At 57.8% G+C, this 15,188-nt stretch overlaps 2 protein-coding genes across 9 annotated transcripts in view; both read left to right on the top strand.

Annotated features, from left to right (window-relative positions):
- CACNA2D2 (calcium voltage-gated channel auxiliary subunit alpha2delta 2) overlaps positions 1-7,476 on the top strand; it is a 140,579-nt gene extending 133,103 nt beyond the window's left edge. For 2 of the 8 annotated variants that reach the window (XM_025885238.2, XM_025885237.2), the window contains 16 exons: positions 105-165; positions 2,256-2,353; positions 2,579-2,669; positions 2,777-2,839; positions 2,989-3,092; positions 3,354-3,452; positions 3,545-3,633; positions 3,830-3,877; positions 4,112-4,183; positions 4,288-4,440; positions 4,585-4,637; positions 4,761-4,816; positions 4,975-5,101; positions 5,248-5,357; positions 5,459-5,541; positions 5,639-7,476. In XM_025885238.2, the coding sequence (XP_025741023.1) occupies positions 105-165; positions 2,256-2,353; positions 2,579-2,669; positions 2,777-2,839; positions 2,989-3,092; positions 3,354-3,452; positions 3,545-3,633; positions 3,830-3,877; positions 4,112-4,183; positions 4,288-4,440; positions 4,585-4,637; positions 4,761-4,816; positions 4,975-5,101; positions 5,248-5,357; positions 5,459-5,541; positions 5,639-5,779 (1,448 nt within the window). In that variant the 3' untranslated portion in view covers positions 5,780-7,476. Of the gene's footprint in view, positions 1-104; positions 166-2,255; positions 2,354-2,578; positions 2,670-2,776; positions 2,840-2,988; positions 3,093-3,353; positions 3,453-3,544; positions 3,634-3,826; positions 3,878-4,111; positions 4,184-4,287; positions 4,441-4,584; positions 4,638-4,760; positions 4,817-4,974; positions 5,102-5,247; positions 5,359-5,453; positions 5,542-5,638 lie in introns of all 8 variants that reach the window. The other 6 variants (XM_073901254.1, XM_073901251.1, XM_073901255.1 and 3 more) reach the window with 3 other exon arrangements.
- A 2,599-nt stretch (positions 7,477-10,075) lies between these two features.
- TMEM115 (transmembrane protein 115) lies at positions 10,076-14,809 on the top strand. The gene is made up of 2 exons (XM_025885021.2): positions 10,076-11,409; positions 14,027-14,809. The coding sequence occupies exons 1-2, from the start codon at positions 10,559-10,561 to the stop codon at positions 14,229-14,231; spliced, it is 1,056 nt and encodes a 351-aa protein (XP_025740806.1). The 5' UTR covers positions 10,076-10,558; the 3' UTR covers positions 14,232-14,809.
- Positions 14,810-15,188: the final 379 nt, after the last annotated feature.

The following is a 15,188-nucleotide window of genomic DNA, read 5'->3' as shown; positions in this document are numbered from 1 at the left end:
CCTCAAGCCACCCTCTTCCCTGTCCCTCCAGCCCCGTCAGCTCTGAGCCCCCTGGCCTCCTGCCTCCCCAGCCCCCGCCGGATAACCCCCCGTTTCTGTTGCAGATTTTGAGTTCCTGCTCCCCAGCAGCTTTGAGTCTGAAGGACATGTTTTCATTGCTCCCAGGTAGCTTGCGTGTGGCCTTGCTGAGGTGTCCTCCCCAACCCCAACCCCAACCGCCCTGGCCCTGCCTCCTGCACGGCTGCCTGGAGCTCTGTGTGTGTGTGTGTGTGTGTGTGTGTGTGTGTGTGTCCTGTGCGGTGTCGCCCCACCCCGTGCATAGCCCTGTGCATAGCCCTGTGCATAGCCCCGTGCATAGCCCCGTCTGTGCGGCCCTGTGCATACCCGGGCCATGCCCCACCCCACCAGGCAGCAGTGGCCAGCCGCCCAGCTCCAGCCCCCACCAGGCCTGGGGCGGGAGGGCTCCAGACTCTGCCGATCTTCCCTGCCCTCCCAGGCCACCAGGAAGGACCCTTTCTGCCCTGGGCAGGGCTGTCCGCAGCACACCCCTCCCTGGGCAGCTGCTGCTCTGGTTTGTGGCGCCCTCCCCACCCCCCCACCCTGCACCCCAGCCTTGTCCTGTGTCGGTCAGTGTTTGTGTGGGTCTGGGGATGAGCCAGCCAGAGCCCCCGTCGGCAGTGCTGAATTTAGGGATGGTGGCTCACAGGGGACTGGGGGAGGTGGGGAGTACAAGGGCTTTGAAGAGCTGCTCTGGCAAGTGAGGGGTCAGGGCCCAGCACCCTGGACCATCCCTGAAGTGCACACTCAGCATGCACATGCACATCCTTGGGTGCCCACCCTCTGCCTATTGGCCCACAAGTGAGGAGACCAACAGCCCCCCCCCGTGGTGAAGCCCTCCCCCATGACCTGGCTCTGGACCCCTGGGCACTCTCAGGCACCCCCCAGGGGCTCTGGACACTCTTAACCTCCATGCGTGTGCACGTGTGTGCATGCACCCACCAATTTCTCTTGACTGTGTAGATGTGTTTGTATTTGTGAGTAATTGTGTACATTTGTAAGAGTCTGAATGTACTGTGGGGTAGGCTGTGGGCATGAGTGACGGTGGGAATGAGTGAAAAGGCCTGGGTGGCCCACGTGACCCCGAAAGAGGGGACTGGGTTTGTTTTTGTCACTTCTGTATCTTTGGCTCGGGAGAACTCAATAAATATGTGCTGGGTGAGCGAATGAAGTAATCCACAGCTGTAAATGTACATATTGTTAGGGGGGAGGGGCTGCAGGGGAGTTGTAGCTGAAGCACAACCTACGGGTGTCACTCTGGATGTGTCAGCTGTGCCCCCTACCACAGAAGTACAGGCTGCGCACTGCACAAAGGCCATTGGGGCCAGAGAGCAAGTGGGGACTGAGACCCTGACCCAGGTGCCCTCAGCAAACCGTGGGCCCTAGCACAGACTAGGGAAGCAGCGCATTGCAAAAATTCCCAAGGCTGCTGCATCCAGGCCAGTGGGGAGGTCTCTGGTGGCAGGGGTGTGAATGAGCGATTGGGCAGAAGAGAGAGCTCCATCTACCAGACTTCCTGGGGAGCAGAGCCCTAAGCAGGCCTCCCGTGCCCCCAAAGCTCCCACGTTGTCTGGACCTAGAGCCTGAGCCCAGCGAGGGCCTTGAGGAAGTGAGGGGTTTCACCTGTCCACCTCTGGGGGAAGAGCATCCCGGGCAGAAGGAACCACCAGTCGGAGGCCCCACGCATTCCCACTGACTTCCTGATACCCTCTGTGGTACGATGGAAAAATCTGAGGCTCAGGGAGCTTAAGTGAGTTGTCCAGAGGTGCCAAGCCAGGAAGTGGCAGGCTGAGGGCTTACACTCAGGCTGACTAAGCCAGTGCTGGCACTTGCTCGCCCACCTTGTGCCCTCCGGAACACTACAACGTACAGGGGGATGAGCCGGCCAGGGGGCCTTTCCTGGGGCCTCCCCCAGGGGCCATCTGGGTCCAGCTACACAGGAGGGGTGGGAGGCTCTGCAGGGCTATCCCCAGGAGGGAGAATCTGCCAGGTTGGAGGACAAGGACCATCCTTCTTGTGTCAGTTCTGTCCCTACTTAGACGCGGCAGCCTGCCAGGCATGTAGCCTGTAGGAATACACGTGCCCCTGCTGAGGCCTGGGCTTCTCAGCCAATGGCCAGGCAGGCCTGTTGGGAAGCCTCAACCCTACTGCTCTGTCCAGCCCCCAAGCCCACTCTTCTTGCCCCTCCCCACCCCCAGAGAGTATTGCAAGGACCTGAATGCCTCAGACAACAACACCGAGTTCCTGAAAAACTTCATTGAACTCATGGAGAAAGTGACTCCAGACTCCAAGCAGTGTGAGTGCCTGGTGGGGCCGCCGGGTCTGGGCAATGCCCAGACCCCAAGGGGGCAGCCCAAAAGAAGCCAGAAACCGGGCAGGTGTGATGCAGACCCAAGCCCAGGGCAGGACCTGGGCCAGGCAGTGGGGAAGCCTCCTATTGGAGCCTTGGGTGTGTGGGGGAGAGGGGGCAGGAAGCCACCAGAAAGAAGCCACCCCCTCCACCCCTACCTTCCCGTTGCAGGCAACAACTTCCTTCTGCACAACCTGATCTTGGACACAGGCATCACACAGCAGCTGGTGGAGCGCACATGGCGGGACCAGGACCTCAACACGTAGGCACCACCCAGCCTGTGGGGGCAGGAGGCTGGGATGGGCCCAGAGGCCCTGGCCCTGCCCTGAAGAAGGCGGGCCTGTGACTCACCTCCCTGCTGCCCCCCAGGTACAGCCTTCTGGCCGTGTTTGCTGCCACCGACGGCGGCATCACCCGTGTATTCCCAAACAAGTAAGTGACCTACACTGCCACCCGACACCCTGCCCCCACCCGGGACCCTGCCTCTGTCCCGCTGCCCATAGGCCTCTTTGCACCTGCTGAGACACTGTCCCCCACCCCACCCCCCTTTCCACCAACTCCTGTCTGTCTCGGATAACCAGAGCAGCTGAGGACTGGACAGAGAACCCGGAGCCCTTCAATGCCAGCTTCTACCGCCGTAGCCTGGACAACCATGGCTATGTCTTCAAACCCCCACACCAGGATGGTGAGTGTCCTCCCAGGTGTCCAGCAGGTGGGAAGTTGAGGCTTCCCTGTCTGCTCAGCCAGGGCTACGCTCTGCTCTCTGAGGCCCCTCTCAAACATGAGGCTAGCCGAGACTGGGAGAGATGAGAAGACAGAGCTAGGCTGTGCCAACACTACCTTGGGTACTGGGTGCTTGGCTTGGGCTCCTGGGTCCACAGGCCCAGCACAGAGTGGTCAATGTGGCCACCAGCCCCTAGTCCTGACTTCCCCACCCTACCTCCAGCCCTGTTAAGGCCACTGGAGCTGGAGAATGACACGGTGGGCATCCTCGTCAGCACGGCTGTGGAGCTAAGCCTGGGCGGACGCACACTGAGGCCAGCAGGTGAATGCCTGGGGCGGAGGTGGGGAAAGAGACGGTGGGCAGGGTGCTGCCCAGGCAGGCAAGCATTGATGGCCCCTTGCTCTCTTCTATAGTGGTAGGTGTTAAACTAGACCTAGAAGCCTGGGCTGAGAAGTTCAAGGTGCTAGCCAGCAACCGTACCCACCAGGACCAGCCTCAGAAGGTACCTGGGCCGGGGTGGGGGCAGTAAGCCCAGCAGTACCGAGTCCCCCCAGGAACCCCTACCACTCACTCAGAGTGGTTCCTGTGCCTTATGGGGAGGCAGTGGCTGTTGCAGATGGCCTGGGGACCCAGAAGTACAAAGGTGTGATGGGGGGGCACTGCCAGGCACCTTATGGTCCTTGCTCTCTGCCCAGCAGTGTGGCCCCAACAGCCACTGTGAGATGGACTGCGAAGTTAACAATGAGGTACGTGTGCCCTCAACCCTAGTTTACCACAATCCCAGACTTCTTAGTCCCAACTGCGACTCCTAGCCCATCCCTTGGCCTGGCGGGAGCAGTGGGTTCTCAACATCCCACCCCGACTTCACAGGTTTACCAGAACTGTGCCCCTTCGACCCAACCACCCAACTGCCAGGGTCTGGGGAGGAAGGTCTGGGCCTGGGCCCCTCTCCATCTTCCTCCCCCTTCCCTACCTCTCAGGACCTTCTCTGTGTCCTCATTGACGATGGGGGATTCCTGGTGCTGTCAAACCAGAATCATCAGTGGGACCAGGTGAGGGTCGAGAAGAGGGTGGAAGGAGGGGGGCCAGAGTTTGAGCCTTCTGGGGGTGCAGCACTGCCAGCCCTGTGACTACCACTCCCTCCTGGCATTCCCAGGTGGGCAGGTTCTTCAGTGAGGTGGATGCCAACCTGATGCTGGCACTCTACAATAACTCCTTCTACACCCGCAAAGAGTCCTACGACTATCAGGCAGCCTGTGCCCCCCAGCCGCCGGGCAACCTGGGTGCTGCACCCCGGGGCGTCTTTGTGGTGAGCCCCAGAGATGCCTGGCGGGGGTTGGGGGGGTCTGGGAGACCTGCACACAGATGATGCTCCACCTCTGACGAGAGAATGGGGGGGGGAACCCGGGTCCAAGGACAGCCATGGCAGCCCATGCCCCTCTCTCCACCGCAGCCCACCATTGCAGACTTCCTTAACCTGGCCTGGTGGACCTCGGCTGCCGCCTGGTGAGTCCCAGGGGGGAGGCGGCGGAGGGACGGTGCTCTCTGGGCAGGAGGGCTCAAGAGAGGTGGTGCGGCAGGGCACTGGTCTCTGGTGACCATTCCCACTCAGTGACCCATGCCCTGCAGGTCCTTGTTCCAGCAGCTTCTGTACGGCCTCATCTATCATAGCTGGTTCCAGGCAGGTAGGTAGGGCTTTGGAAGCCCCTCCTCGAACCCCCTCCCCCGAGTCGAAGCTCAGACCCACCCCAAAGGGAGGGCGGGGCTTATGGCTGAGCAAGGCCGAGGCCCGAGACCGGGCCAGGGTGTATGGGTGGGGCTGAGGCGCTCTGGGCACTCGCAGACCCCGCGGAGGCCGAGGGGAGCCCCGAGGCGCGCGAGAGCAGCTGCGTCATGAAACAGACCCAGTACTACTTCGGGTCGGTGAACGCCTCCTACAACGCCATCATCGACTGCGGAAACTGCTCCAGGTGCCCGCGGGGTGCGGGACCGGAGGACCGGGCGGGGCCGGACGGGGCCTGCCGGGTGGGCGCGGCCCGGGGCGGAGCCGGGGCTGCAGCGGGGAAGGGAGGGGCGGGGCGAGTCCCAACGCCCCTCCTTCCCGTGCTGCCTCCAGGCTGTTCCACGCGCAGAGACTGACCAACACCAACCTTCTATTCGTGGTGGCCGAGAAGCCGCTGTGCAGCCAGTGTGAGGCTGGCCGGTTGCTGCAGAAGGAGACACACTGTATCCTGCCCCCCGCCGTTCCCCGCCGCCCGCGCGCCCCCTCCTGCCCCGCGCGCCCCCTCCGTGCCCTGCCGCCTCCTTGACTCCCCACCCATGCCCAGCGGACGGCCCGGAGCAGTGTGAACTGGTGCAGAGACCGCGATACCGGAGAGGCCCGCACATCTGCTTTGACTACAACGCGACGGTGAGGAGGGGGCGGCGCACTTGACTTGGCGCTCCCCTCCCCTCCCCTCCCCTCCACGGGCCGCCCGAGCCGACCCGCTCCTTGCCTCTTCCCGCAGGAAGATACCTCAGACTGTGGCCGCGGAGCTTCCTTCCCGCCGTCGCTGGGCGTCCTGGTCTCCCTGCAGCTGCTGCTCCTCCTGGGCCTGCCCCCCCGGCCGCAGCCCCAAGTCCACGCCCACGCCTCGCGCCGCGTCTGAGCGCCCCCCCACCTCTCCCCAGGCCTCCCCGCCTCTACCCTGCTCCCCTGTCCCATACACCCCGCCTTAGAGCCTCGCCTCCTCCCTCACTGAAGGACCTGAGCGGCCAGGCCCAAGAGTCTGAGCCTTGGAGTGTGGGGGTCCCAAAGGAGGGTGCCGCAGGTCTTTGGCCCCCAAGCCACATCTCGCCGCTGAACTGTCAGAGTGACCCCAGACCCCTTATTCCCACCAGACTCACCCACCCCTGAGGGCTGGGACAGGGAAGCCACCGTACTGGTGCCAAACCAGGCCTCCACTGCCCACCCTGCCCCAAGGCTCCGTTTGTGCAGGAGACCTAGGCCCTGCCCCAGCCGGACTCCTCTAACTTGGCCCTTAGGCCCCACCCAGGACCAAATCTGGATTCCCTGGGAATAATGAAGTTGAGATGGGCAGTTTGAGGCCTGTGCATCCCAGCTTAAGTCCTAGCAGGAGAGAAGTCCTGAGGCAGCCCCACAGTGGGCTCCTGCCCCTTTCAGGCCTACAGCCACCTCCCACCTTCCTCCAGCCCTGCAGGTGACAGGCCAGTGACAGTGACACTGGCTCAGACACAACCCCATACACACCTGGAGCCCTGAGGGCAGAAACTGGACTCACATTAGACACACCAAGGAGGACACGGACACACACACACACACACACACACACACACACACACACACCGTGGGGTAGGGTGGGGGTGGGGGCTCACAAAGCCTTACACAGGGCAAGGGGTTGGTGGGAGGGTTGGCACATGCACACTTCATCTCCTGCTCACCACCCGCCTCTAATCTGACCTGCAGCCCAGCTGGTCCTCTGTCTCTAAAGCTGAATGTCAAACAGTGCCAAATGCTGGGGCAGGGGGTGACAACCCCTCTGTCCCACCCTAGCCGCCAGTATCCCGGATATGTCCCCCACCCCGCCAGGTGCTCACTGTAACCATTTCGCACTAGTGTCAGGCCCCCAGCAGGACCACACGCCACTGCCTGCACCAGACGTTGCCCTTTGCCTTAGCCAGAGTGACATGACCACTTCTGGCTGGGCCATCCCACCCCCAATCTGGCCCTTACACACTCAGGCCTGTGCCCATTCCCTGTTTCTTCACACTCACACTCTTTATCTCTCTCACACACACACACACACACACACACACACATTCCCTGCCCCCAACGGGGGGGGGCAACCTGCCCCTCCCTGCTGAACACACATTTGTACACGCATACACACATGTACACACTCTGTGCACACACAGAGGCTGGGCCCAGGCACATGTCTTCACACCATTCATTCTGATCATTTCCCCCAAAGGCATCCCAGCCTGGGGGCAAGTGGGGGACGGAGGGCAGGGGGACGTGGCCATGAGGTTTAGATGGACTGGGAGGAGGGGGGAGGGTGATGCATTAATTAATGGCTCCGTTAATTAATGTCATGTTGCTTGTTGCTTTCTCAGTGTGTGTGTATGGTCCGTGCCCACTGCTGGTGCCAGGGTGGGCACCCGTGCTGTACACCCAGCCTAGATGCCAGCCATGTCTTGCGGGGGCGTGTGTGTAACTGTAGTGTAGTCAGGTGCTCAATGGAGAATATAAAAATAAAAAAGAATCAAACATATATAGAAAAATATATATTTTAAGTTTAAGAAACAGGAAAACAGACAAACAATCCCCATCAGGTAGTTGTCCAACCCCCAGCTGGGTCTGATCCTTCTCATCACCCACCCGACCTGGCTGCCCCCTCACCTCGGGCTCGGGGGATCTGTGGGGGGCTGGGGGGCCATTTCCTCTTCTCTGCCCTTTTTTTTTGGTTGTTGTTCTATTTTGTACAGACAAGTCAGAAAAACAACAGTGACAAAAAAGTCAAGAAACTTTGTAAAATATCGTGTGTGTGATTCCTTGTAAAATATTTTCAAATGGTTTATTACAGAAGATCAGTTATTAAATAATGTTCATATTTTCACTTCAAATGGTTCCCATCCACTGTGTCCGCCTCAGGGTGGGGATTGGGTAGCTTGAAGACAGGTGGCCAGGACTTCAAAGTCCCACCTACCACTCAGCTGGGACTGAAGGCCATTGCAACCCAGGTACCCGGTGGATATAGTGCATAATGCCTCCGGGCTTCCGAAGTGAGAGATCCTTGACATCCTTTGTCCCATATAATCTCAAAAGCCTCTGAGAAAAGCTGTCCTTAAAGGCCAGGATGGTGAAAGAAAGAAGACAGATGAGATTCGAGTTTAGGCAGGCATCTAGACATCAAGTCAAACCACCAGGGCCTAGTGGGCAGGTCATCCACTTAGAGCGATGGCAGGGGGACGTGGCCATGAGGTTTAGATGGACTGGGAGGAGGGGGGAGGGTGAGTTAGTACCAGGCCCAAGTCCAGGACCCGGTGCTTGAGGGCCCCATCCTGCTGTCCAGAGGAGGCCAGGGTCTGGCCCACCAACAAGCATGACCACGGCTCCTCTCCAGCCCAGGGGAGGCTCAAGGCCCAGTGCTCTCCTTGACCACCATTGCTCATGCTGGAACCCAAGACTGAGTCCATTTCGGTGGATCCTCTCAGACCTCCCTCTGCCTGCCCTATGCCCTTGTTCATTTTAATCCCAACTCTCTTAATAATCAATCCTAGTCCATGTAAACCCTCACGTTCTTTTCAAGGAGAGAAACTAGTAACGACCAGCGCAGAGGTTTCCCAGGACTGCTGATGCTCACTCTCTCATGACGCATACTTTTGCACTCACCGGGTGGGCAGCTAGCTTACCACCTTAGAGCTGGGTACTAGTTTATCTGCATACTGCAGATAAACAAACTGAGACTGAGGAGAAATCTTCTTCTCCCCCACCCCTGGTGAGAAGGGCAAGAAATCAAAGGTTTCAGAGAGGAGGTGACCTGTGGCTGGAGGGCCTCAGACACTAAAATAGAGGAGCACATCCTAGGCCTTAGCAAAGACACTCTTCCTCATTCCCCTCCATGGGTTGGCCACAGAGCAATGCCTAACCAGTAACCCCTGAGAGAGCTCCATGCCCTGCAACAGCCCCCGGAGGCCTGGGGTAGGGTTGCTAGATAAAATGTAGAACATCTAGTCAAATTTGAAATTCAGATAAGCAACAAATGTTTTTTAGCATGTTTCCAATACTGCACCATACTAAAAAGACTGGGGACATGCCTACACTAAAAAATTATTCATTTATCTTAACTGAACACCCTGTATTTTGATTTGCTAAATCTGGCAACTCTACCCTAGGTGGCATCCAGTGAGAACCCAGACCCCAGACAAAGAAAAGGGTGTCACATCAACACCCTTTGTAACCTGGAAGGCTATGTGCACATCGGCAGTTGTACTGAGATCGGTGGCTGAAAGGAAGGGATTCTGCGCTTTATAAATGTGCTTTGTCCTAGAATTATTCCAATTACATTTTTAAAACGTAACTCAATACACCAAAAAATCAGTTTGCCCAGAACAAACTGCAGGAAGCTACCGCTGCAGTAAAGTGGGGGCCCAGGGACACCCTGGCCCACCTCTGTCTCTCCTCAGGGCCAGAGAGTCGGGGTGGGGAAGAGAGTCACTAAAAGCAGCCCAGACTTGCCCCTTTAGGGGCAGGAGACCTAAGTTCGAGTCGCAGGTCCACCACATTTGTAACAAGGTTAGCCTGGGCAACACACTCAATGAGCACCCAGGATGGACTGGCATTTTACACCACAGTCCCCTTGAACCCTCACCGTAGTAGGTCCTGTCATCATCTCCATTTTACGGTCCATGAAACCGAGGAACTTGGCCAGTGTCACAGAGCCGCCAAATGGCAGAGCAAGAATTCCAATCTGGGTCAGATCCCAGAGACCCATACAACCTGGGCAGGCACACACCGGACTGCGGAAGTTTCGGGAGTTCCCGAACACTGGTACGCACACCAAGACCACCTACATTCTTACCTACACACCTGTCCACAAGGACACACTCAGATGTACTCAGAAGCACATGCACGGAGTCACTGTTCCCAGGAAATTCAGCAAGGGTGTGTCTGCAGTCGTGCTGCCGCGCGGGTACCCGCAGCTTTCCCGAGGTTAGCGAAGCCAGTTCACTCTTGCCCACCTCCTGACAACCAGCGGAAACAGCCCGGAGAACTACCACTGCCCAGCACGCCCTTCTCTTACCAACCGGAACGGCCGGGCGCACAGCTTCCTGGAACTTGTAGTTTTACGCAGAACCCTGATTTCCGCTCGTCCCCGTCTTCGGCCGAGGACTCCGTGTCCCAGCATGCTGCGGAGCCGGAAGGGCATTCCGCCGCTGCCCGGGCGCGCAGGCGCAGCACCGCTGTTTGTCGGCGCCTGGGAAGGGAGGAGGTACGGTCGCAGCCAAGACCGAGGCCGAGCCGGAGCTGACGAGACTTGACGGGGCCCAGAACAAGGCTCTGGTCCCGCGCAGACCGTAGGGCCCCCGAGTGGATGGAATAAGCCGAGCCCTGAGATCAACGCCAGCCCGGTCCGCTTGGCGCGGGGCCCACAGGGCAGGCAGGCCGGCAAGCAGACGTGCGGAAGCCTCCCAGGGCCTTCCCTCAGGTCCCCGGCGAGGGGCCTAGGCCCCGGGCCCGCGACCAGACCCAGCTCGGCCGTTTGGGACAGGAGCCGACGCGACCAGAAGTGGAGTCTTCACCGGGGCCATAGGCCAGTGACTAGGCCGGGCCCGGGCCTCCCGTCGGGGCCGGACTGGGACGAGGCCCCGGGGAGGCCCCCCCTAACACACTAAACCCTTCTCTCAGGCCGACGCCCTTCGGGAAGATGCAGCGCGCCCTACCGGGCGCCCGCCAGCACTTGGGGGCCATCCTGGCCAGCGCCAGCGTGGTGGTAAAGACCCTGTGCGCGGCAGTACTCTTCCTCTATCTGCTGTCCTTCGCCGTGGACACGGGCTGCCTGGCGGTCACCCCAGGCTACCTCTTTCCGCCCAATTTCTGGATCTGGACCCTGGCCACCCATGGGCTGATGGAACAGCACGTGTGGGATGTGGCCATCAGCCTGGCCACAGTGGTGGTGGCTGGACGTTTGCTGGAGCCCCTCTGGGGAGCCTTGGAGCTGCTCATCTTTTTCTCAGTGGTGAACGTGTCTGTGGGGCTGCTGGGGGCCTTCGCCTACCTCCTCACCTACATGGCTTCCTTCAACTTGGTCTACCTTTTCACTATCCGCATCCACGGAGCCCTGGGCTTCCTAGGTGGCGTCCTGGTGGCACTCAAGCAAACCATGGGGGACTGCGTGGTCCTGCGTGTGCCGCAGGTGCGCGTCAGCGTGGTGCCCATGCTGCTGCTGGGGCTGCTGCTACTGTTGAGGCTGGCCACGCTGCTCCAGAGCCCAGCACTGGCCTCCTATGGCTTTGGGCTGCTCTCCAGTTGGGTGTATCTCCGCTTCTACCAGCGCCATAGCCGAGGTCGAGGGGACATGGCTGACCACTTTGCTTTTGCCACCTTCTTCCCTGAGATCCTGCAGCCTGTGGTGGGGCTGTTGGCGAACTTGGTGCACAGTCTCCTGGTGAAGGTAAAGATATGCCAGAAGACAGTGAAGCGCTATGATGTAGGTGCCCCATCTTCCATCACCATCAGCCTCCCAGGCACAGACCCTCAGGATGCGGAGCGGAGAAGGTACTGTGGAGTCTTCCAAAACCTTATTAAGCTAAGAGAGTTTTTATTGATCAAGTACCGTTCCATCTGTTGTGCTTGCTGTGTTGGCTGGCAGCCAAGGGTCAGGTGTTCGGGCAGACTCAGGAGATAAAATCCAGTTTGTGGCTTTGAGAACCTCAGCAACTAGGTGCTGGGCTCCAGTAGTGCTTTCCAACATGAAGGAGTGCAATATGCCTTTCTCACCACCCAGGCCACTTAACAAGTTCTAAGAAATGTCTAGTTTCCTTTGGTACTGTGTGAGGGGTTAATGGAGGGCCAAACACATAATCCTGGCCTTGTCTCAGAATCTTGGAATCCTAGACACTGGTCCTGTGGGAGCCAGAAACAACCTGCTTGTCCTATTTCCCCAGTGAGGGAGGGACAGACAAGGAGACCTTCCTTACGAGGCGGTCTGGGCCACCCCAATTTCAAAATGCTGAACCATATCCTCTTCCTGGGTCTTAATTCAGATGCTGTGCTTCTCTGCCACTTATTTATTGAGGGGGAACCTTGGGGTATTACTAGATTTACCACCGCATCCTTCCAGCATGTATGTGTCACCACACCCAAGGGACAGGCCATGTGACCCACCGCGGGAGCCTGCTGACCACACAGGGAGTGGAGGCAACCTTCTTCATTATCTGTAAACCAAGTCATCTGCACCATCTGCAGTCCCAGCGGAATTATTCATTGAATGCATCTTGTCCAGGGCAGGGCAGATCTTTTTTAATCCAGTTCTCTCTCTGCCAGGTCTATAGACTCACCAGAGTTGTCACAGCTCCATTTCCAACGTTATATGTTGAAGTTTTTTTTTTGAGGCAGTTACTTTAGTAGTGAAATCTAGAGCAGGCTCTGTTCCTACTTTCTGTTTGTCAAAGGCTTCTACTTTTGCTCACCTGTAAAATGGATTCTTGGCAGGCAGCTTTATGAATTCACCTGAAAGGTTATCCCTGTGCTTACTCTCCACTGGGGCTGTGGCAGTGAGCGTGGGACACACCCCTTTCTTGAAGGAGTTTCCACCTGGGGAAGGGCCACAGATTACTATGGCCCAAGGCGGTGGGTGTTGAAAAGTGCACAAAGCATGCTGCGAGGCATGACTGTGGGCCCCGATGGTTCGTGTCTCTATGGCTGATGAATTCTAAAGATTGAGGTCTGTCTTCACTTTATCCAGTGGCGGAAGTGGGACCAAGAAGGCTGGATCTAGCAGAAACTGAGCTGTCCCCAGAGCTCTGCAGGTGGAGCCAGGGCCCGGTGGTGACTCCGCCTTTAGTGAGAAGTCTTGGATTTGTTAGGGTTGGCTGGAGATTCAAAGCACCTCTGCTCAGGCCCAAGAAAATGGCAAGCTGGGGTAGGGAAGGTTGTCAGGAGCTAGGTTCTTGGCATAGTCTTGTGGTTGTTACTCCAACCAGTTGGGCATCTGGCAGAATGCCCCTCCCAAACCCAAAAGGGCTACTAGTACTGGGAGGCAGGGTTTCCTATCTTTGACCCTTGTGAACAAGTGATTAGTATGCCACTACCTCTCTATTTTAGCAGGCTTTAGACAGAATTGACAAGGCTGTCTCCAGGATTGGAGCCTGGGTAGCACAGGGAACTGTCCTGTCTATGCCAGTCTGCCATGTGACAGGGTGGAACTGGGCTAGGGTTTTCTGTGCCCATATTCTTGTTGCCTTTCCTGTCATGTTCCCTGGCATTTGGAGGTTTTGCTTCTCTGCTGGAACTTGGAAGGCTATCACAGGCTGTTCCCCCTACTTGGAGCATAGACAGGTTAAGGCATCAGGCTTCCACGGTGACCACTATTGGAAGTATTATTAGCTGGCAGCATGGGTGTTCCACTCCTGGGTAGACTAGGGTCCCAAGTGCACGTGTACACCTTCCAGTCAACTTTCCCACCTCTCCCCAAAGTGAAGTCCAAAAGGGTTTATCCAGTGGAACCAGTAGGCTCTGGCCTGTGTCCTACACACATAAGCTGTTCCTCTTTCTCTTTCTGCAGGAACTTGGTGTGTCCCTGCTCTAACACAGGTCCTGGTGGCTGTGGGGATTCTTCTGGGAAGAACATTGAAGTCAGTTAGGAGGGATGGGCTGACCCAAGTTGGCCCTGCTTCCCAGGTTGAGATCCAAGATAGGTGCTTGAGTTCCAGCATTCCCCTCAGACCCTTGCCAGGAGACTCAAAACACACCTAACAAGGAGAGAGACATCATAATCCTCTCCTTGGATGCGATACCAGTGCCCACATCCCAGGGACTTACCCTGCTACCCATCTTCCTTGGGGTACCAGCTCTGCCCATGCTTAGGCACCACCCTCAGAATCATTCCTGAAGCTGGCCTGGTGGGCAGTCTGGCAGACACCCTGCTGGCCTTCTTAGCCTGGAGGTGTCAGGACTATGAAGGGAAGGCTGTATATAGCCTTTGGGTCCTCTTTCCGATGGCAGAGTGGGCCCTACCCAGTCCCTGGGGAGCCCTGGGCCCTTCGTGGTGAAGGGGAATACACAGGATTCTGAGAGAAGTCTGGGTGGTAGGGAGAGTCAGCTTCATGGGGGAAGAATATAGGGCATGAGCCACGTCCAACCAAGTGACTTGTCATATCTCCTCTGGCTCCAGGCAACTGGCCCTAAAGGCCCTCAACGAGCGGCTGAAGAGAGTGGAGGACCAGTCCGTCTGGCCAAGCATGGACGACGATGAAGAGGAGGCAGGGGCCAAGGTGGATAGCCCGCTACCCTCAGACAAGACCCCCACACTCCCAGGAAAGGGGGCTGCCCCAGAATCCAGCCTGATCACCTTCGAGGCAGCTCCCCCGAAGCTGTAACTCCAGACCACCTTGAGTGTAGCACCTCCTCTCCCAAGCTCCCCCTGACACCTCTTGGCTACTCCAGGGCACCTGACCGCTCTGAGGAGAGGGAAGAAGGCCTGCTGGGGGTTTCCACAGCCTTCTGCTATTTCTCGCCAACACTACCCGGGACTCTTGCTACCTGGTTCCAACTCCAGACAACCACTATGCCAGGCATGGGGCCTCTGAACCATCAGCTAGCCCAGGCCATCTGAGGTAAGACTGTACCTCAGCAGATAACCCCAAGCAAGTGGCTACAGGGACACTGGCGCCACAGCCCCTGGGCCAACCTTTATGCCTGATACTGGTTGCCAAGAGCCCTGAGCCAAGGCAAGGATTTGCCAAAAACGTTCTGGGGGTCCAGCCAGTGCAGGGCTGCAATTCCCTGCCCACCCTCAGAAAGACTCTGTTCATGTGAAGATTTCCGATTCCCTCTGCTGTGGCTATGGTTGCTTCTGGGCCAGAAGAGCCACAGCTCCCAAGTATTTTCTACAGGACCACTTGAGTGGGCAGCCAGGCCCATCCTCGCAGTATCAATAAAGCAGTTCTTTGAGGTATGGCTCCTGGGCTCTGTCAGACCACCTTGTGCAGCCCCCTCATCATGTTCAGCTGCAAAGTTAGGGACTTTAGGTTCAAGGGCTTGGTCTCCATGGCAACTCCAACTGAATAAGAAGCCTATTACTCCACTTTGCCTTACCACCTCATGCCCACTGTTAAAACAATCTCCCCAGAGCTATCACTTCAGATCTTACTCATTTTCTCTCCCTCTGATTCCCAGTCAGGGAGGCCCTGCCCAGATGATGTGATGGTTGAGGGCCCCTCTATCATAAAGAGCTGTTCTTATTGATGGCTCACCCCCAAAACAGAGTTCTCAGTGCTTGACACCTATGGAAACAGCCCATCCCAAGTTCCCACCCTGTCATTGTCCACATCTAA

Source organism: Callorhinus ursinus, unplaced genomic scaffold, assembly GCF_003265705.2.
Source record: "Callorhinus ursinus isolate GAN/ISIS: 27379988/994484 unplaced genomic scaffold, GSC_fseal_2.0 scaffold15, whole genome shotgun sequence".
NCBI lineage: Eukaryota > Metazoa > Chordata > Mammalia > Carnivora > Otariidae > Callorhinus > Callorhinus ursinus.
This window is presented reverse-complemented; position numbering and strand designations above follow the sequence as displayed.